Raw genomic sequence first — 18,746 nt, 5'->3', positions numbered from 1 at the left:
ACCAGAGAGCCCGACAGAACACTCTGGTACATCTTATACTCTGAAAAATATGGTAATAGCCACATCAGATACTCAACCTGGACATTAAAGTATTAAAGAAATGAGAGTCGACAGATCAATTTTGGTATACCCAAAGAATAAAATTTTATCTGTATGTAGGACAATTGTAAGCTCAATTTCCCACTTGGATTCCTTTAAAGTTTGCAGAATTTCTAATTACATCAGCAAAACATTCTAACATCAGCTTCTAAAGGAAGAGAAAAAAGAGCTTTCTTTGACAAATAACTTACCTTATTTATTTATTACGTTTGGGAACTGGCTAACTCTTTGAGAAAAGGCATTGTGGGCGGTATACAATAAAACCATGGAAAGATAAAAGCAGTAGATACAAGTATTATTATTTTTTTATAAAAAGAGGCAGGATGTTTAAAACACCATTAAAAATTAACCTTGCTATAGGCATGGCTCCATCATAGGTTGTACCAATGCAGGTTGTGATTTGGGGTGTGGATCTAAATAATTCAGGAGGGTGGATCTAAATAATTCAGGGTCCTGTCAAATTGATTGATTGATTGACTTGGATTTATAGGCTGCCCAATTCCCAAAGGACTCTGGGAGGCTCACAACCCAAAAACAAAACACACAATATAATATTAAGACTCCTTAAAAAACAATTATCAGTCGGTGAAAGAGGAATGTTTAAAAATATGAGAGGACTCCATACACAAGTGATTAACTAGATAACAACAATGGGATAAAACTTCAGTTTTAGAAATCAAAATTCTTCCTATATAAATCAATGACCATGAAAATACCAGTAATTAACAGAAATGTAACAAGTCTATAAAGGGTGTGAGACACGATAGTCAACAAAGAGGTTGACTTTTCTCTGTTGTATATAGGTACAGTTTCCTTCTCTTTCACTTTCTTTTTTCTTCTTCTCTTTCCTCTTCTCTTCTTTAACTCTTCTTCCTTATCCTTTTTCTTTCTCTTTTATTAATGTGTTGTACTATTCTCTCCTTTTTAGAAACATAGAAACATAGAAGATTGATGGCAGAAAAAGACCTCATGGTCCATCTGGTCTGCCCTTATGCTATTTCCTGTATTATATATTAGGATGGATATATGTTTATCCCAGGCATGTTTGAATTCAGTTACTGTGGCTTTACCAACCGCGTCTGCTGGGAGTTTGTTCCAAGCATCTACTACTCTTTCAGTAAAATAATATTTTCTCATGTTTCTTCTGATCTTTCCCCCAACTAAACTTAGATTGTGCCCCCTTGTTCACTTTCCTATTAAAAACACTTCCCTCCAGAACCTTATTTAACCCTTTAACATATGTTTCGATCATGTCCCCCCCTTTTCCTTCTGTCTTCCAGACTAAACAGATGGAATTCATGAAGTCTTTCCTGATACGTTTTATGCTTAAGACCTTCCACCATTCTTGTAGCCTGTCTTTGGACCCGTTCAATTTTATCCATATCTTTTTGTAGGTGAGGTCTCCAGAACTGAACACACTATTAATGCAAATGGGGTCTCACCACGCTCTATATAATGGGATAACAACCTCCCTCTTCCTGCTTGTTATACCTCTAGCTATGCAGCCAAGCATCCTACTTGCTTTCCCTACCTCCTGACTGCACTGTTCACCCATTTTGAAACTGTCAGAAATCACTACCTCTAAATTCTTCTCTTCTGATGTTTTTGCTAACACAAAACCTTTTTATTCAATTAAGACATTAACTACCTATTATGATAGAGGTTTAATGCAAAAATTACATATTTGAATTTGTTTTTATATGGCTCATGCTCACACATATATATTGTGGTGTTGTTCTTTCTTCAATAAAGAAACACGCACAAACACAGAGAGAAAGAGAGAGAGAGAGAGAAAGAGAAATAGAGAGAGAGAGAGAAAGAGAAAGAGAAAGAGAGAGAGAGAGAGAAAAAGAGAGAGAGGGAGAGAGAGGACTCCATGACCTCCCTAAATCCAGCTCAAAGCTGAGTTTGTGACAATTGGAAAAAAAAAACACAAGTTGCATACTGTGATTAAAACAGCCATAAAACCTCAGCATTCTCATTTATTAAGAAATTACATCTATAATTAGAATGCCGAGTGAGATTCTTGCGTGATTTAGAAATCGCAGCGACGGTTCTCTCATTAAAATAAAACGGAAGAGATTTATTCAAACCATTACACCTTCGGTAAAATTGTAATTCAGTAATTGTAAATTAACTGCACGCCTTCAGTAAAATTGGGAAGATTTTTGTAGAGCTACGGCAAAACAGCGGAAAACCATCAGCGCAGCCTCCCCCACCCCAAAAGCATTTTTACAGAGTTTATGCCAAAAAGGTTGTGCAGAAACATAACATGTGCTTATATGTGCGCTTGTTGAGGGCTGCACTCCAGAAAAATTGAACTTCTACATGCATAGCCAATGATTCAACTTGCTGGTGAGCATATGCAGGCTGTTTTTCAACCCTGCTGCGCACGTGCTAAGGGATCATGCTCTGAAAAAGCCAAACTTCTGGGGTTTAGTGCGCATGCACAACAAATCAACTGACACCGGTTTTTGGGCCCGCTGTGCATGCGAATGGATAGCTGATTTTTATGTGTGCATGCATGCCAGAAACTCGAGCGCCATAGGCACATGTGCCATAGGTTCGCCATCATAGGTTTATACAATTTCTTGAAGAGAAAGAGATGGAAGCAAGAATAACCCCTTGGTTCAATAATCAATACAGTAACTCCTCTTTATTTTTCAAAAGGACATGCCATCTATTGATTAAACTTTACATCACCACCATGTAATGAAGAAGATATATATAATTCAGAATGTAAATAAGGATTATCTATCTATCTATCTATCTATCTATCTATCTATCTATCTATCTATCTATCTATCTATCTATCTATCTATCTATCCATCCATCCATCCTCTATTTATCATATCTCTCTCTCCATCTCTATCTAATCTATCCATTCATCTTTCCATCCTTCCATCAATCTATCATATACTCTCTCTTTGTGTCATCTATTTATCATATCCCTCTCTCCATTTATCTATCTATCTATCTGTCTGTCTGCCTGTCTATCCATCTATCTATCATCTATTTATCACCTCTCTCTTTCTCTCTCTATGCATCCATCCATCTACTCATCTATCATATAATCTCTCTCATCTATCTATCTATCTGTCTGTCTGTCTGTCTAATCCATCCATCCATCCATCCATCCATCATCTATTTATCATCTCTCTCTCCCTCTCTCTCTCTTTATGTACCTAGGAAGGGAGGGAGGTATAAGGAAGATAATGGTTCAATAATAAATACTGTAATTTTAATTTTATTTTTAAATTTTTTTAAAGGACATATCATTTATTGATGAAACAGCATATTACCATGTAATCAAAAATATCTCCCTCCCTCCCTCTCTTCTCTCTCTCTCTGAAACTGTTGATAACAGATCTTGAATCTGAATATCTCTTCCCTATTTATTTCTGAAAGAGATGATACAATATTACATTGCTTAGTTGGGTTGAATCTGACCGCAGGGTGTTTTTTTGCAGTTCTTTCCATTTCACCAACATCTGAGCTGTCCAAATGGTCAAGAACCAATAAATTTAAGGGCACGTTCCTTGCATTTGGTTGTCAGTGCCCGGCCTCTCTCACCTTTTGCTTAAAATAAACAGGAGCCGTCCTGCTCATTTGCCTCACACCATTTGTGAGGATTTGCTGAGGATCTTCTGTGTTAACTTTTAACTTTGACCCCCCCCCAGTCACATCTGCTGATCAAAATGGCTTAAAGGGTCACCCTTCAATTATCCCTTGCCTTATATTCACGTTTTGCTAAATGTAGGTTTTTCTTATGGACATCATAGTGTTAAATAGGCTCCACCTCAATGACATATTTAGCAAGGATGTGATCTAACAATTTCCAAAGATTTTCCAGAAGAAGAGGAGGAGGAGGAGAAAGAGAAGAGGAGGAGGAAGAGAAGAGGAGGAGGAGGAGAAGAAGAGGAGGAGAAGAGGAAGAGGAGAAGAAGAGGAGAAGGAGAAGAAGAGGAGGAGGAGAAGAGGAGGAGGAAGAGGAGGAGAAGTAGAAGAAGAAGAGGAGGAGAAGAGGAGGAGGAGGAGGAAGAGGAGAAGAGGAGGAGGAGAAGGAGAAGAAGAGGAGGAGGAGAAGAGGAGGAGGAGAAGGAGAAGAGGAGGAGGAGAAGAGGAGGAGGAAGAGGAGGAGGAGGAGGAGAAGGAGAAGAAGGGGAGGAGGAGGAGGAGGAGAAGTAGAAGAAGAGGAGAAGGAGAAAGAGAAGAGGAGGAGAAGAAGAAGAGGAGGAGGAGGAGAAGAGGAGGAAGAGGAAGAGGAGGAAGGGGGGAAGGAAAGAGGTTGAAACCATCTACTTCAATAACTGGTGGCCCAATTCAAACACAGAAGCTCAGATTAAGCAGAGCACATTGGTTTCAGATCAACAAATCAGAGTCAATTCAAACAGAAGCGACACCATCCGGAATTGTAAACCAATCAATCTTAGCTCATGATTGAAAACCTGCAGCAGCACCGCCTGCAGAATAGCTAAGCAAGCTGACATTTGCAGAGATGTACATACATTCACCAACACAAAGGGATCTAGGATGAAAAATAATAATAATCTGAGTTTCCGGGTCATTGCTGCTTCAAACTACATTCTCCTTTCGTTCACCTATTGGTCTTTGATGCCTTTTCTATTAATGACTGATTTTCTGTGTTTTGCATAGGGACATTTACTCTGGAAAAGAACCGCAGCAGATATATGTCATTGGGTGATTATTGAAGTATCTGGAGGAAGAAAAAAAAGGATATAGAGATTTATTAAGTCTTTGCTGACATCTAGTGGCCATTTGAGAGATTGCACTCTTAGATAATGCACAAGCAAGCCATATGGTGGTGAATTGCTATTCCAAACTAAATCAGTTTAGTGACAGTCTGAATGAGATTGTTAGGATGGCGGAAAGGACAGACCAGCTGAATTGGAATTCAGATCACTGCCACCTTGTAAAGTCTGCACCATAATTTTGAGCTGCCTAGCCTAGTTCAGAAGTGGACTAGTCGTGGTATTTGAGTGGACAGTGATGTATACTGGTCAAAAAAATAAATAAAGGGAACTCTCAAAGAACACGTTCTAGATCTGAATGAATGAAATATTCTCATTGAATACTTTGTTCTGTACGAATTTGAATGTTCTCAACAGCAGGTGAAATTGATTAGGGGGGAAATATTAGAAGTAACTTGAGAAAATATTATTTTACTGAAAGAGTACTAGATGCTTGGAACTGTAAATCCACAGTAACCAAATTTAAACCTGCCTGGGATAAACATATATCTATCCTAAGATAAAATACAAGAAATAGTATAAGGGCAGACTAGATGGACCAGGAGGTCTTTTTCTGCTATCAATCTTCTATGCTTCTATTGTCAATCAGTGTTGCTTCATGCCATCACTCTGCTAAACAGATATTTCCCTCAACAATGTCAAACTTTTTATTAAGTCTGCACTTCTATTTCTACTAGTTTTTTCTCATTCCTATCATCCTTTTCCTCCCACTTAGGACTGTACGACTGTAACTTGTTGCTTGTATCCTTAAGATTTTTATTAATATTGATTGTTTCTTCATTGCTTATTTGACCCCTGTGACAAACATTAAGTGTTGTATCACATGATTCTTGACAAATGTATCTTTTTCTTTCATGTACGCTGAGAGCATCTGCATCAAAGACAAATTCCTTGTGTGTCCAATCATGCATATTTCAGAGGGATAAGTGGGAGGAGATGGGTTTTAGGAACCATGAGAAAAAACTAGTAGTAATATATTTTAAATAGTAGTAATTACTATTACTACAAGGACAAACACCATCAGAAATTGTCCCAAAAGTGTTCTTTTTTTCCAAGAGGCAAAATGGACTTTCTGGTTAAGTCCAGTTGGCTCTTGAAAAAAACAAAAACAAAGCACATTTGGTACAACTATGACTTGGATGGATGACTGAGAATCTCCATTCACACCATCAGGGGTTTTTAGGAGAGGGGTGGCCAGGTACATTTGCATATACATGAACACTGAGAGCATCTGCACCAAAGACAAATTCCTTGTGTGTCCAATCACACTTGGCCAAGAAAGAATTCTATTCTATAGGGAGGGCGGGAGGGGGCAGGCTCATTTGCATTCTGGGGACCATATGATCCCAGGGAAGAGGGGAGCCGCTCGCCAGATCGCTAGGATCAGGAGCAGAGGTCAAGGACAATCTGTTAGGATCAGTGGTGCGAGAGGGGGAAAACTTCTTTAAAACTTTTTGAACCGACTCATCATGGGCAGGCTCCAAGTTTTGCTCCTGGTTTTACTGCAAGGTTTCTTTCTCCGCGGGGCGCAGAGCCAGTGTGTCCGGTTCAGCGTGGACGAGGAGGCGCCACCGGGCACGGTGCTGGGCATTTTGGCGGAGGAATTGCAACGGGCGGCGGAGGCTGCGCCCGGGGGCTTCCAGTTGGTGAAGGCGCCGGGCAACAACGGGTCGCTGGTGCGAGTGCGGGAGCGCGACGGGCAGCTGAGCCTGGGCCCCGAGCGGTTGGACCGGGAGCAGCTGTGCGGCCAGGCGGAGTCGCCCTGCCTGCTGGCCTTCGACGTGCTCTGCCTGGGCGGCGCTGGGGGCGGTTCGCCTTTCCGCCTGGTGCACGTGGAGCTGGAGGTGCGCGACCTGAACGACCACGCGCCCCGCTTCCCGCCGCCGGCCGCGACCACGCTGGAGGTGTCGGAGAGCGCGGCGCCCGGCACCCGCCTGCCGCTGCCCCTGGCGCACGACCCGGACGCCGGCTCCAACGGGCTCCAGAGCTTCGCCCTCTCGCCGGGCAGCCCCTTCGGCTTGGAGGCGCAGCGACGCGCCGACGGGCTGCGCTGCGCCGAGCTGGTGCTGCTGCGCGAGCTGGACCGGGAGGCGCAGGCGGGCTACCGGCTGGAGCTGGTGGCCAAGGACGGCGGGAGTCCCCCGCGCTCGGGGACGGCCACGCTCAGCGTCCGCGTGCTGGACGCCAACGACAACGCGCCCGCCTTCCCCCGGGGCGCGCTCCTGACGCTGGAGCTGCCCGAGGACGCGCCGCCCGGCGCGCTGCTGCTGGAGCTGGACGCGGCCGACGCCGACGAGGGCGCCAACGGGCAGCTGCTCTACACCTGGGGCAGCCAGGTGGGGCCCGAGGCCCGCCGCCTCTTCAGCCTCGACCCGCTCTCGGGGCGCCTGGCCCTGCGCGCTCCCGTCGACTACGAGCTCCAGCGCGCTTACGAGCTGGACGTCCAGGTGAGCGACCGGGGCGCTAGTCCGCTGGCCGCCGCCTGCAAAGTGGTGGTGCGCCTCCTGGACGTCAACGACAACGCGCCCCGCGTGGCCATCAGCGCCCTGGGATCCGACGCTGCGCGGGGGCCGCTGGAGGAGGAGGGCCGGGAGGGCGAAGAGGCCGGCTGGGCGGCGGTGAGCGAGGCGGCGCCGGCGCAGAGCCTGGTGGCGCTGGTCAGCACCTCGGACAGCGACGCGGGCGCCAACGGGCAGGTTCGGTGCAGCCTCCTGCCGGCACCACACCAGCCTTTCACCCTGCAACGGGCCTACGACAACGCCAGCTACCTGGTGCTCACCACCGGCCCCCTGGACCGCGAGCGGGTGGCCGAGTACAACCTGACTCTGGTGGCCGAGGACCTGGGCTCTCCGCCGGCCAAGACCGTCCGCTCCTTCACTGTCTGGGTGGCCGACGAGAACGACAATGCTCCACGCTTCGCCAAGGCACGCTATGAGGTGGCCCTGCTGGAGAACAACCCCCCGGGGGCCTACCTGACCACCATCCTGGCTTACGACCACGACCTGGGACCCAATGGACAGGTGACTTACCGGCTTTTGGGAACGTCCGTCCCATTGAGTCTGTTCTCTGTGGATGCTCACCTGGGGGTTGTGCGAATCAAAGGCTCCCTGGACCGTGAGGAAGAGGAGGCACGTGAAGTGGCGGTGGAAGCCTGTGACGGGGGCAGCCCCTCGCTCTGTGGACGCACCCTGGTGGTCGTCAGGGTGGAGGATCAGAATGACAACCCGCCCCACATCGTCTCCCCACCTTTGGTGAATGGCTCGGCGGAGCTCCTGCTGCCTCTCGGTGCCCCATACGGCTTCCTGATTTCCCGGTTGGTGGCGCAGGATTCTGACGATGGTCGTAACTCCGAACTGACTTTCTCTCTCCTGGAGGGGGCATCCAGGCTCTTTGCTATGCAGTCGCAGACCGGAGAGCTCTTTCTGCAGGAACGGGTCCCCCGTGAGGCTGCACCGGGCTCCGCTTTCCGCTTGGTCATTGCTGTCGAGGATGGCGGGCAGCCTTCTCTGACTTGCACAGCGACGCTATGGCTGATTTGCACAGAGACGCTGCCCTCTAGTGTGGAGATGGTGTCATTGCAGCTTGGCGTGGCCGGAGGAGAGCCGTGGGACATGTCCGTGCTGTGGATCGCTGTGCTGGGCGGCGGTTGTGGGGTTTTGCTGGTGGCCATTCTCTTCGTGGGAGCCTCCATTTGGGTGGGCAGGAAGAAGTTCCCCGTTGGGAAGCCAATGAAGCCAGCGAGGTCCAGGGAAGGAGGAAGCCATCCTGCCACTAGATGGGGGAAAGGGACTCTCGAAGATTCTGCTTGGAGGGGAGATTTCTCAGCAGCTGAAGAAGGGAGCCGTGATTCCTTGGGTATGGCTGAGACTGAAACACCAAGCTCTGATTCCCAGGTATCTTCTCAACTAGGGTTAAATCCTGATCCTGTTTGTCTGCTGCAGAGATTCACTTCCTATTTTATCAGGTATAGAATAGGAACACAAGTAGGAATAGGAGTATGGCAAGAAAGTTGAGCCAGGGTGGCGCAGCAGGTAGAGTGCTGTACTGCAGGCCACTGAAGCTGACTGTAGATCTGTAGGTCAGCGGTTCAAATCTCATCACCGGCTCAAGGTTGACTCAGCCTTCCATCCTTCCGAGGTGGGTCAAATGAGGACCCAGATTGTGGGGGCAATAGGCTGGCTCTGTTAAAAAGTGCTATTGCTAACATGTTGTAAGCCGCCCTCAGTCTAAGGAGAAGGGCGGCATAAAAATCAAGTAAATAAATGAATAGAATAGAAGAATAGAATAGAATAGAATAGAATAGAAGAATAGAACAGAACAGAACAGAATAGAATAGAATAGAATTCTTTATTGGGCAAGTGTGATTGCACACACAAGGAATTTGTCTTTGGTGCATACTCTATGCTCTCAGTGTACATAAAGGAAAAAGAGACATTTGTCAAGAACCATGAGGTACAACGCAATGATTGTTATAGAGGTCAAATAAGTAATGAGGAAACAATATTAATAAAAATCTTAAGGATATAAGCAACAAGTTACAGTCATACAGTCATAAATTGGAGGAAATGGGTGATAGGAATGATGAGAAAAAACTAGTAGTAATAGTAGTTCAGACTTAGTGAATACTTCGACAGTGTTGAGGGAATTATTTTTTTAGCAGAGTGATGGCATTCAAGGAAAAACTGTTCTTGTGTCTAGTTGTCTTGGTGTGCAGTGCTCTGTATTGGCCGTTTTGAGGGTAGGAGTTGAAACAGTTTGTGTCCAGGATGCGAGGGGTCAGTAAATATTTTCCCCGCCCTCTTTTTGACTTGCGCAGTATACAGGTCCTCAAGGGAAGGCAGGTTGACAGCAATTTTTTTCCTGCAGTTAATATTTAAACATTCCTCAGCCATTTTAATTGAGCAATTAACAGCCTAATGCATTGACTAATTTAGCTGTTAGGAAACTTTCTTTCTTTCTTTCTTTCTTTCTTTCTTTCTTTCTTTCTTTCTTTCTTTCTTTCTTTCCTTCCTTCCTTCCTTCCTTCTTTCTTTCTTTCCATAATACATTCATTTTGAGTTCTAAGCCCTACAAATTAACCCTGCAGAGAAGGATTATTATTATTATTATTATTATTATTATTATTATTATTATTATTATTATTATTTTGCTGTGGATTAAGCCAGTTTGAAACCCTTCCTGCTCTAAAGTCATCTTCTGTTATAAGAACACCCAAATCTATGGCAAGAAAAAGAGGAAGGTGTAAACCAATTAAGTGACTATTTTATTTTTTAAGAAGAAAGTAGAAAATGAAACAAAAATCTCTCCTCGAGTCCATTATCTGGCGCTCTGGAAAGTGAACTTCAACATGTGCTTATTTTATAAAACACCAATCACCGAGGGTATGGGTTTTCTTTGTGGGAAGCAGTCCATTTAATTAAAAACATATAGATTTGGCAGAGGACTCAAGCTGAGACCTAAAGCTTTTTTTCCAAAGAAGGCAGAAGTAGGTGGGAATATGGGGGGCACAAAAGTAAATTTTCAATCCTACCATGCTGGTCTTTATATCTAACATATTATTGTGTGTCCTGTTCTTTAGTATTGAAAAAAAAAAACCTGAACATTGTTTGTTTCTCTTTGATAGTCTCCAATTCTTATTCCCGTTGAGTCCGCGTCAGAATGGGAGGCAAGCCATGCCACTTCGAATTTCAGGTAAACTCAACATTCGTTTTTATTTAAAAGTTTCATTTATTAATTTTTCCAAATTTTAAAACAACATTGCTATAATTTAATACAGATCTATCCCCATTTTCTTATGTTTGTTACATTTCTTATCATTACCTCTTAAGAGAGACGCATATTACATTGCATGTTTATATATTTCTCGTTTTTTGGACGTCCTTTCACAATTTATTCCCAGTCTTTTGCCTTTATTGCGAATACAATTGTATCAATTATTCCAAATCTCATGATATGCGTGTGTGAAGCAGCTGCAAAAAAGGCCAACACAATCCTGGGATGCATCAAGAGGAGCATAGAGTCTCGCTCATGTGAAATCATTATTCCTCTCTACAGTAGTTTGGTATGGCCATGCTTGGAATACTGGGGGGACCAATTTTTAAAGGACATTGATAAACTAGAGCAAGTTCAAAGGAGAGTTACAAGGATGGTGAGGGGTCTGGAAATCACATTAAAGGATCTAGGGATGTTTAGTCTGCAAAGGAGAAGACTGAGAGGACACTTGATAGCTGTCTACCAATATTTGAAGGGCTGTCACATAGCAGAGGGATCAGCATGGTTAGGTCCCACAGAGTTGGCCTTCTCCGGGTCCCGTCGACTAAACAATGTTGTTTGGCAGGACCCAGGGGAAGAGTCTTCTCTGTGGCGGCCCCAACCCTCTGGAACCAGCTCCCCCCAGAGATCAGAATTGCCCCCACCCTCCTCGCCTTTCGTAAGCTCCTTAAAACCCACCCCTGTCATCAGGCATGGGGGAATTGAGATATTCCTTTCCCCCCCAGGCCTACACAATTTATGCATGGTATGTTTGTGTGTATGTTTGATTTTTAATAAGGGTTTTTAGTTATTTAAAATATTAGATTTGTCATATGCTGTTTTATTATTGTTGTTAGCCGCTCCGAGTCTACGGAGAGGGGCGGCATACAAATCTAATAAATAAATAAAAATAAATAAATGGTTCTCATTAGCATATGGAAGGACTAGACACAATGGAATGAAATTGCAAGGGAGTAGATTTAGATGAGATATCAAAAAAACTTTTTTTTAAAAAAATATTTTATTATTATTATTTTATTATTTAACAAACATGACATACAACATTTAGTGGAGCTACAGTCGCTCCGCTCAAAGTGGAAGTCATCATTGCAATAAAAATCTTTCTAACAGTAAGGGTGATAAACCAGTGGAAAAGTTTGCCACAGGAGGTGGTAGGCTCGCCTTCACTGGAGGTCTTCAAACAAAGACTGGAGAGTCATCTTTCTGGGATGGGCTCCATTTTCAGTTGTGACTGTCTCTTGCAGTCCTTCTCCTAGACAAGGGGTAGACAAAGTTGACTCTTCTATCACATGTGGATTTCAACTCCCAGAATTCCTAAGCTAGCATGATTGTCTCAGGAATTCTGGGAGTTGAAGTCCACAAGTCATAGAAGAGCCCACTTTCCCTACCCCTGGTAGAGGAGAAGGACTGCAGGAGACAGCCACAACTGAAAATGGAGCCCGGGAGGGGTGTTTTTGCTGGCAGAGGGCTGCAGGAAGCCGTTGCAGCCGAAAACAGAGCCTGGGATTGTGTTGGCTTTTTCAGCTGCTACCTCACAATGTCATTTTTGCTGGCTGATGGCTGCAGGATTCCCCCAGTGCTGCCCAGTCCACCACAGGTGCCCTCAACATGAGTGATGTCGAGATGGCCACACCAATCCAGGCCATAACCACCCCCAGCCCCATTCTGCTTTATAATTTTTCTTCCTTGAAAATTTAATCATGTTATGTTGGCTGGAAAAGATGCTGAGCTTCCTATCTCTTTTCTCTGTGCCCTGTTCTGTAGCTATTCAGGTCTGGATCGAGTGAGTGCACAAGATAGTGGAAAAGGAGACAGTGAATCTCGCGACAGTGACTTCAATACCAGCAGGGACGGAATGAAACAGGCCTCCTTAGAAAAAAAAGCTGGGAAACAGAAGGGCAAGTTGACCAACTTCAAACCCTTGTTTGTGATGAAGTTAAATATGAGCCAGCAGTGTGCGTTAGCAGCTCAAAAAGCCAACGCAATCCTGGGTTGCACTAACAGAGAGATAAAATCAAGATCACGTGAAGTACTAGTACCTCTCTACAAAGCCTTAGTAAGACCACACCTAGAGTACTACATCCAGTTTTGATCACCACGATGTAAAAAAAGATGTTGAGACTCTAGAAAGAGTGCAGAGAAGAGCAACAAAGATGATTAGGGGATTGGAGGCTGAAACATATGAACAACAGTTGCAGGAACTGGGCATGGCGAGTTTAAAGAAAAGAAGGACTAGGGGAGACATGATAGCAGCCTTCCAATATCTCAGGGGTTGCCCCAAAGAAGAAGGAGTCAAGCTATTCTCCAAAGCAGCTGAGGGTAGAACAAGAAGCAATGGGGGGAAACTAAACAAGGAGAGAAGCAACTTAGAACTAAGGAGAAATTTCCTGACAGTCAGAACAATTAACCAGTGGAACAAATCACTTTCGGAGATTGTGGGTGCCACAACTGTAATATTGGTGTCTTGCTTGAGCAGGGGGTTGGGCTAGAAGACCTCCAAGGTCCCTTCTATCTCTGTTATTTAAATATATCTCCTTGGGTTGTTATGGATTTGTGTAAGACAGGAACAATTCTTGGGGTTGATTTTCAAAAGAATTTGGGGCAAGAGGTGGCTAGAAAGGTGATAGGGAAACATGCAGATTTTAAACCTGAATTGTTTTTATTAGGGGTAGGGTTATAATATCAGAAAAAAATGATAACAATAATATGTACTTAATATTAACATAGAAACTTAGAAGATTGACGGCAGAAAAAGACCTCATGGTCCATCTAGTCTGCCCTTATACTATTTCCTGTATTTTATCTTAGGATGGATCTAGGTTTATCCCAGGCATGTTTAAATTCAGTTACTGTGGATTTACCAACTGTGTCTGCTGGAGGTTTATTCCAAGCATCTACTACTCTTTCTCATGTTGTTTCTGATCTTTCCCCCAACTAACCTCAGATTGTGGCCCCTTGTTCTTGTATTCACTTTCCTATTAAAAACACTTCCCTCCTGAACCTTATTTAACCCTTTAACATATTTAAATGTTTCGATCATGTCCCCTCTTTCCCTTCTAGATAGACAGACAGACAGACAGACAGACAGACAGACAGACAGACGAAGATAGATAGATAGATAGATAGATAGATAGATAGATAGATAATGAGAGAGAAAGAGCAAGAGAGGAATGGATGGTTGGACAGTCAGTCAGATAGATATACATAATGATAGGTGGGTAGGTAGGTAGGTAGGTAGGTAGGTAAATAAATAAATAAATGAATGAATGAATGAATGAATGAATGAATAAATAAATGCTTTTTCATCAGGGGTCACCACTTTTGCTGAGAGAACAACTTGCAAAATACCAAGCGTGTACAACGGTCCGTGGGTCCACCTGTCTTTTGGAAGGAAGCATCTACCATTTCATCATGAACGTTCAAATCTTCTCTCCTATCCCGCATCCCAGCAGAGAAATGCCCATTGTCACCCCGAGTTCATCCGCCAAAGTCAAGACCATCTTCCAGTTCTGAATGAAAGACTACCCAAGATCTGTGAACAAGTGCACCACAGTGGGACAACCATGATGGTGAATTCCCAGGAACGCCAAGGATTAAGCAGTTTCCCTCCGAGAAACGCCGCTGAGATGGCGACACCATTTTGACAAGACCACTGACAGTGAGAACCATCAACCCACAGAATGGAAGTTGCCTTCAGAAGTTGTGGGAGCTTCATCATTGGAAGCTTCAAAGAAGTTTACTGTAGTCTCGTGAAGAGAACGTCCAGGGGAGACATGACAGTAGTGTTTCAATATTTGAGGGGCTGCCACAGGAGAGGAGGGGGTCAAGTTATTTTTCCAAAGCACCTGCAGGACAGACAAGGGGAAAAGGATGGAAACTGATCAAGGAGCGATTCAACCTAGAAATAAGGAGGAACTTTCAAATTTAACAAATGTTAAATATTTGATGCTACACGTCATAACGGCCGCAAGAAGAGCCTATGCAAAAAAATAAATGGAAAAACCAGCAGCTCTAGCGACAAGGAGCTAATCAAGAAAATCTATGAATGTGCAGAAAGGGACCATTTGACCATAGAACTGAACGATCAAAAAGACTCAGATTTCTATGCTGTTTGGGTGAACTGGTACAACTGGATACAAAAAAAGAAACTCAAATAAGTGATAAAATGTCATAAATGTACAAATGTAAAAAATGAACAATATATCAATGTAATGTAATGTAAATATATCGACCCACCTGAAAGTATTAGAAGGTATTATGTAAATATTAAAAATCAATAAAAATATTATTTTAAAAAATAACTAAGGGTTACATAAAAATAAAAAGAAGGAACTTCAGTGTTCTGCCGGCATGTTTCAATTGCCCATAATTACAAGGTAATTAGTCCAGGAAGACACACACCACACGATAAAAGGGAAAACCCAAAAGTTTTTATAAACAGAAAAACAGAAACAGCTCCCTTTTTAAATGTCAAAGGGATTTTCTGGTACACACAAGGCACAGGTTAAATGCAGTCCAATTGCTCACCCAATAACTGGGAAATTGAGTCCAATTCTAAAGTCCAGAGAGTCGACACACACAATCTTGAACAGCACAAAACCCACGATCTTGATGAAACAATGAATCAGTTAAACTGCCACAAGGCTAAATCAGCACACTGCTCTTTTTATCTGTAGCACTAATTACAGCAGCCCCACCCAACCACAGGTGGCCTCATTTTCTCTTCAGTTGTTGTCTCCTATGCATCAGTCTACGCATGCGTGGATGTGTCATTAATTCTTGTTCAGAATCCAGGGATGATACAGATGATTGATCTCCTCCTGGGCTGTCTGCCAAACTCCCCTCTTCACGCTTCCTTGGGGCAGGAGCTGGGCCAGAGCTAACCACAACACTTCAGTGAGGGTCATCACTGAAAGCTTTCAAGAAGAGACTCGACTGCCCTCGATCAAAAATGATGTAGGGTCTTCTGCTCGGGTGGAGGGTTGGACTAGATGACCTGCAAGGTCCCTTCCAACTCTGTTAATTTGAAGATCTGTTTACAGCCATTCTACGAGGTTTTTGACAAAACTTCCTTTCCGCTGGCACTAAACCTGATGATTGATACAGAGGAAGAATTGCATAACGGCTAAGATCCTTTTGAATGGATTGTGCCTTATGAAGAAAATGTTAATTATGAATACTCCTTAACGTACGACCAAAACGGAGCCAGAAATTTCTGTTGCTAAGTGAGCCAGTTGATAAGTGAACTTTGTCCAACTTTGCAACATTTCTCGCTACGGTCACTGAGTGAATCACGACAGTTGTTAAGTTAAAGGTGGTTAAGTGAACCCAGCTTCCCTGTTAACTTTGCTTGTCGGAAGGTCACAAAAGAGATCACGTGACCCTGGGACGCCCTGACTGTCATAAATGTGAGTCAGACACCTGAATTTTAATCACGTGACCATGGGGCTGGTCGTAAGTTTGAAAAACAAGTCAGTTTTTAACAGTGCCATTGCAACTTCGAACGGTCGCTAAACGAACTGCTGTGCCTTGAGGGCTACCTGTATGCTGCTACATGATGGAAGTCTTGTTAGCATATACTGCATTGTTTCCCAATCTTGGCAACCTGAAGATATCTGGGCTTCAATTCCCAGAATTTCCCAGCCAGGGGAATTCTGGGAGTTGAAGTCCATACATCTTCAAGTTGTCAAGATTGGGAAACGCTGGCATATAGCATGGAAAAAGGGAATAGAATGTTTCAAGAGAGCTAATTGGTATGTAAATAAGTTTTTGGCAGTTGGAAGAGAGAATTCTATTCCTTTCATATTCTGACTGTTGGTGAATCTGCATCATAGACAACAGATGTAGAGAGAAATATAGTTATACTGTCAATTTGTTTATTTGTGTAAATATGAAACTAGCTCATTGAGAAAAGAAGAAACAAAAGCATAAGTTTTATATTGAAGTCATTGTACTTGTGTACCCAATATACATTGTAGCATGGTTCTGCTATGAAGAGGCTCTGCTGGATGAAGTGAGGAAGATCACTTAAAACCATAAATTACATAGAAATCCAACACAATGGGTTATGGGCCCATATCCCATTATGTTGTATAAAAACATGTAAGTATAAACACATGTGTGTCAGGGTGGGTTCTAACTCACCTTGTTGCTGGTTTGCTACCTCCCATGTTGGGTGGCTGTGGGCACATCGCACGCCATCTGGCCCACAGTGCCAAAAAGAAAGCAAAAAATAGCAAAGGTACTGTCAAATAATCTATGGGCTAATATTCCAAAATTCACCTTCAATGAACAAAGGGAAAGAACCACCAACAGCACATACTTCTCGAGCAGCTGACAAATTAGCTTCTACAGTTTGCATTAAAAGATAATTTGCAATACATTTTGAATACAGTTAGCTATGGAATCTTTTGTTATGTTGAGGTTTGCTCTGTGTACTATTATGGTGTGATTGGTTTTACTTAGCTGCCCAGAGTCCTTAGGGTGTTGGACGGCATACAAATTGAACTTATCCTGTTATAACGTATCTTGTTATCTAGCCTGCCTTTTTTAATGGACAGGTATAATAATAATAATAACAACAGAGTTGGAAGGGACCTTGGAGGTCTTCTAGTCCAACCTCCTGCTTAGGCAGGAAACCCTACACTTCTTCAGACAGATGGTTATCCAACATCTGCTGAAAAGCTTCCAGTGTTGTGGCATTCACAACTTCTGGAGGCAAGCGGTTCCACTGATCAACCATTCCCATTGTCAGGAATTTTCTCCTTTGTTCTAAGTTTACTTCTCTCCTTGTTTAATTTCCACCCATTGCTTCTTGTTCTACCCTCAGGTGCTTTGGAGAATAGATTGACTCCCTCTTCTTTGTGGCACCTTCTGAGATATTGGAACACCTCTATCCTGTCTCCCCTGGTCCTTCTTTTCATTAAACTAGCCATGCCCAGTTTCTGCAACCGTTCTTCATATGTTTTAGCCTCCAGCCCCCTAATCCTCTTTTTGCTCTTCTCTGCACTCTTTCTAGAGTCTCCATGTCCCTTTTGCATCGTGGCGACCAAAACCGGATGCATTATTTCACGTGCGGTCTTACCAAGGCCTTATAAAGTGGTATTATTGATTCACGTGACCTTGATTCTATCCCTCTGATTATGCAGACAAGAAAACACTTGAATCCCAATGCAGGTAAATCAAAGAGGGATTGAGCTCCTCTGCTAAGCAATCCATGCGTCCCCTTCGTATTGGTTGGAAAAGAAACCTCACAAATTAACAGCCACAATTGGCTTCAATTGAAGGTTGAAACGCCCTTTTGGCCTGCTCTTTTTGCAGAGTTCAAATGCTAATAAGTAATCAAGCGCCACTTCTGACATTGTATGTAAAAATACCTTGGAGCTGTTGAATTGTCTGTCTTTCCCGAACAAAAGACTTAAAATGCACTTAAACCCCCCCCCACGCAAAACGCTGACCTGGAATTAGATTTGAATTACACCCCAGAATCGCTACTTTCGATTTCCATCATGATATGACATCCCCCTTTCACCTCTCTTTCATAATTCATTCACTTAATTTCCCTTTTCAGCCAGAATTAATTACAGTATTGGTATTTGTATTTCTTTGGAAGTCAGCCTTGGGCACTTTGTATGAATAATTCCAGACCACACCATTGCTTCCACACAGCGGCTAGACTATTTGTATAATTGCAGGCATTAACCTGGATTTTTTTAAAAAGGGGGGGGGGAATCCAAACTATTATCTATATTTCCCTCTTTCATTAAAGAAATTTCTGGAGCTGTGATTTGGGCAGAGATCAGATGGCAGGGTTTAGCTTCCGTAGGGCTAAGATTTTGCAAAAATGAATACAATGCCGTTTTCCTATCTGAAAACACCAAAACACAATGCCACTCCAATTATCTAACATTAGAGGACCTTTTCTACCTGCATCATCACAGCTATCTTAATGGTTGAAAAGCCTCAACTAGAACTGATACCAAGTCAGCAATAACATTCACACAACACCGTGAGCTGGGTCAATCCCCCACCCCCCCTTGACTAGTTATTGGGAGGGTCAAATAAGACTGTCTCTTTTTGATAGTTAACAGCAGTGGTTCTCAA

At 43.4% G+C, this 18,746-nt stretch overlaps 1 protein-coding gene across 1 annotated transcript; it reads left to right on the top strand.

Moving 5' to 3' along the window:
* Window positions 1–6,340: 6,340 nt before the first annotated feature.
* On the top strand, window positions 6,341–14,287 carry LOC139167164 (protocadherin-8-like). Its single transcript, XM_070751585.1, has 4 exons — window positions 6,341–8,764; window positions 10,495–10,562; window positions 12,408–12,699; window positions 14,093–14,287. Exons 1-4 carry the CDS (start codon window positions 6,341–6,343, stop codon window positions 14,285–14,287), a joined length of 2,979 nt encoding a protein of 992 aa, XP_070607686.1.
* The last annotated feature ends 4,459 nt before the right edge of the window (window positions 14,288–18,746 follow it).

Source organism: Erythrolamprus reginae, chromosome 4, assembly GCF_031021105.1.
Source record: "Erythrolamprus reginae isolate rEryReg1 chromosome 4, rEryReg1.hap1, whole genome shotgun sequence".
Classification (NCBI taxonomy): Eukaryota; Metazoa; Chordata; class Lepidosauria; order Squamata; family Dipsadidae; genus Erythrolamprus; species Erythrolamprus reginae.
This window is presented reverse-complemented; position numbering and strand designations above follow the sequence as displayed.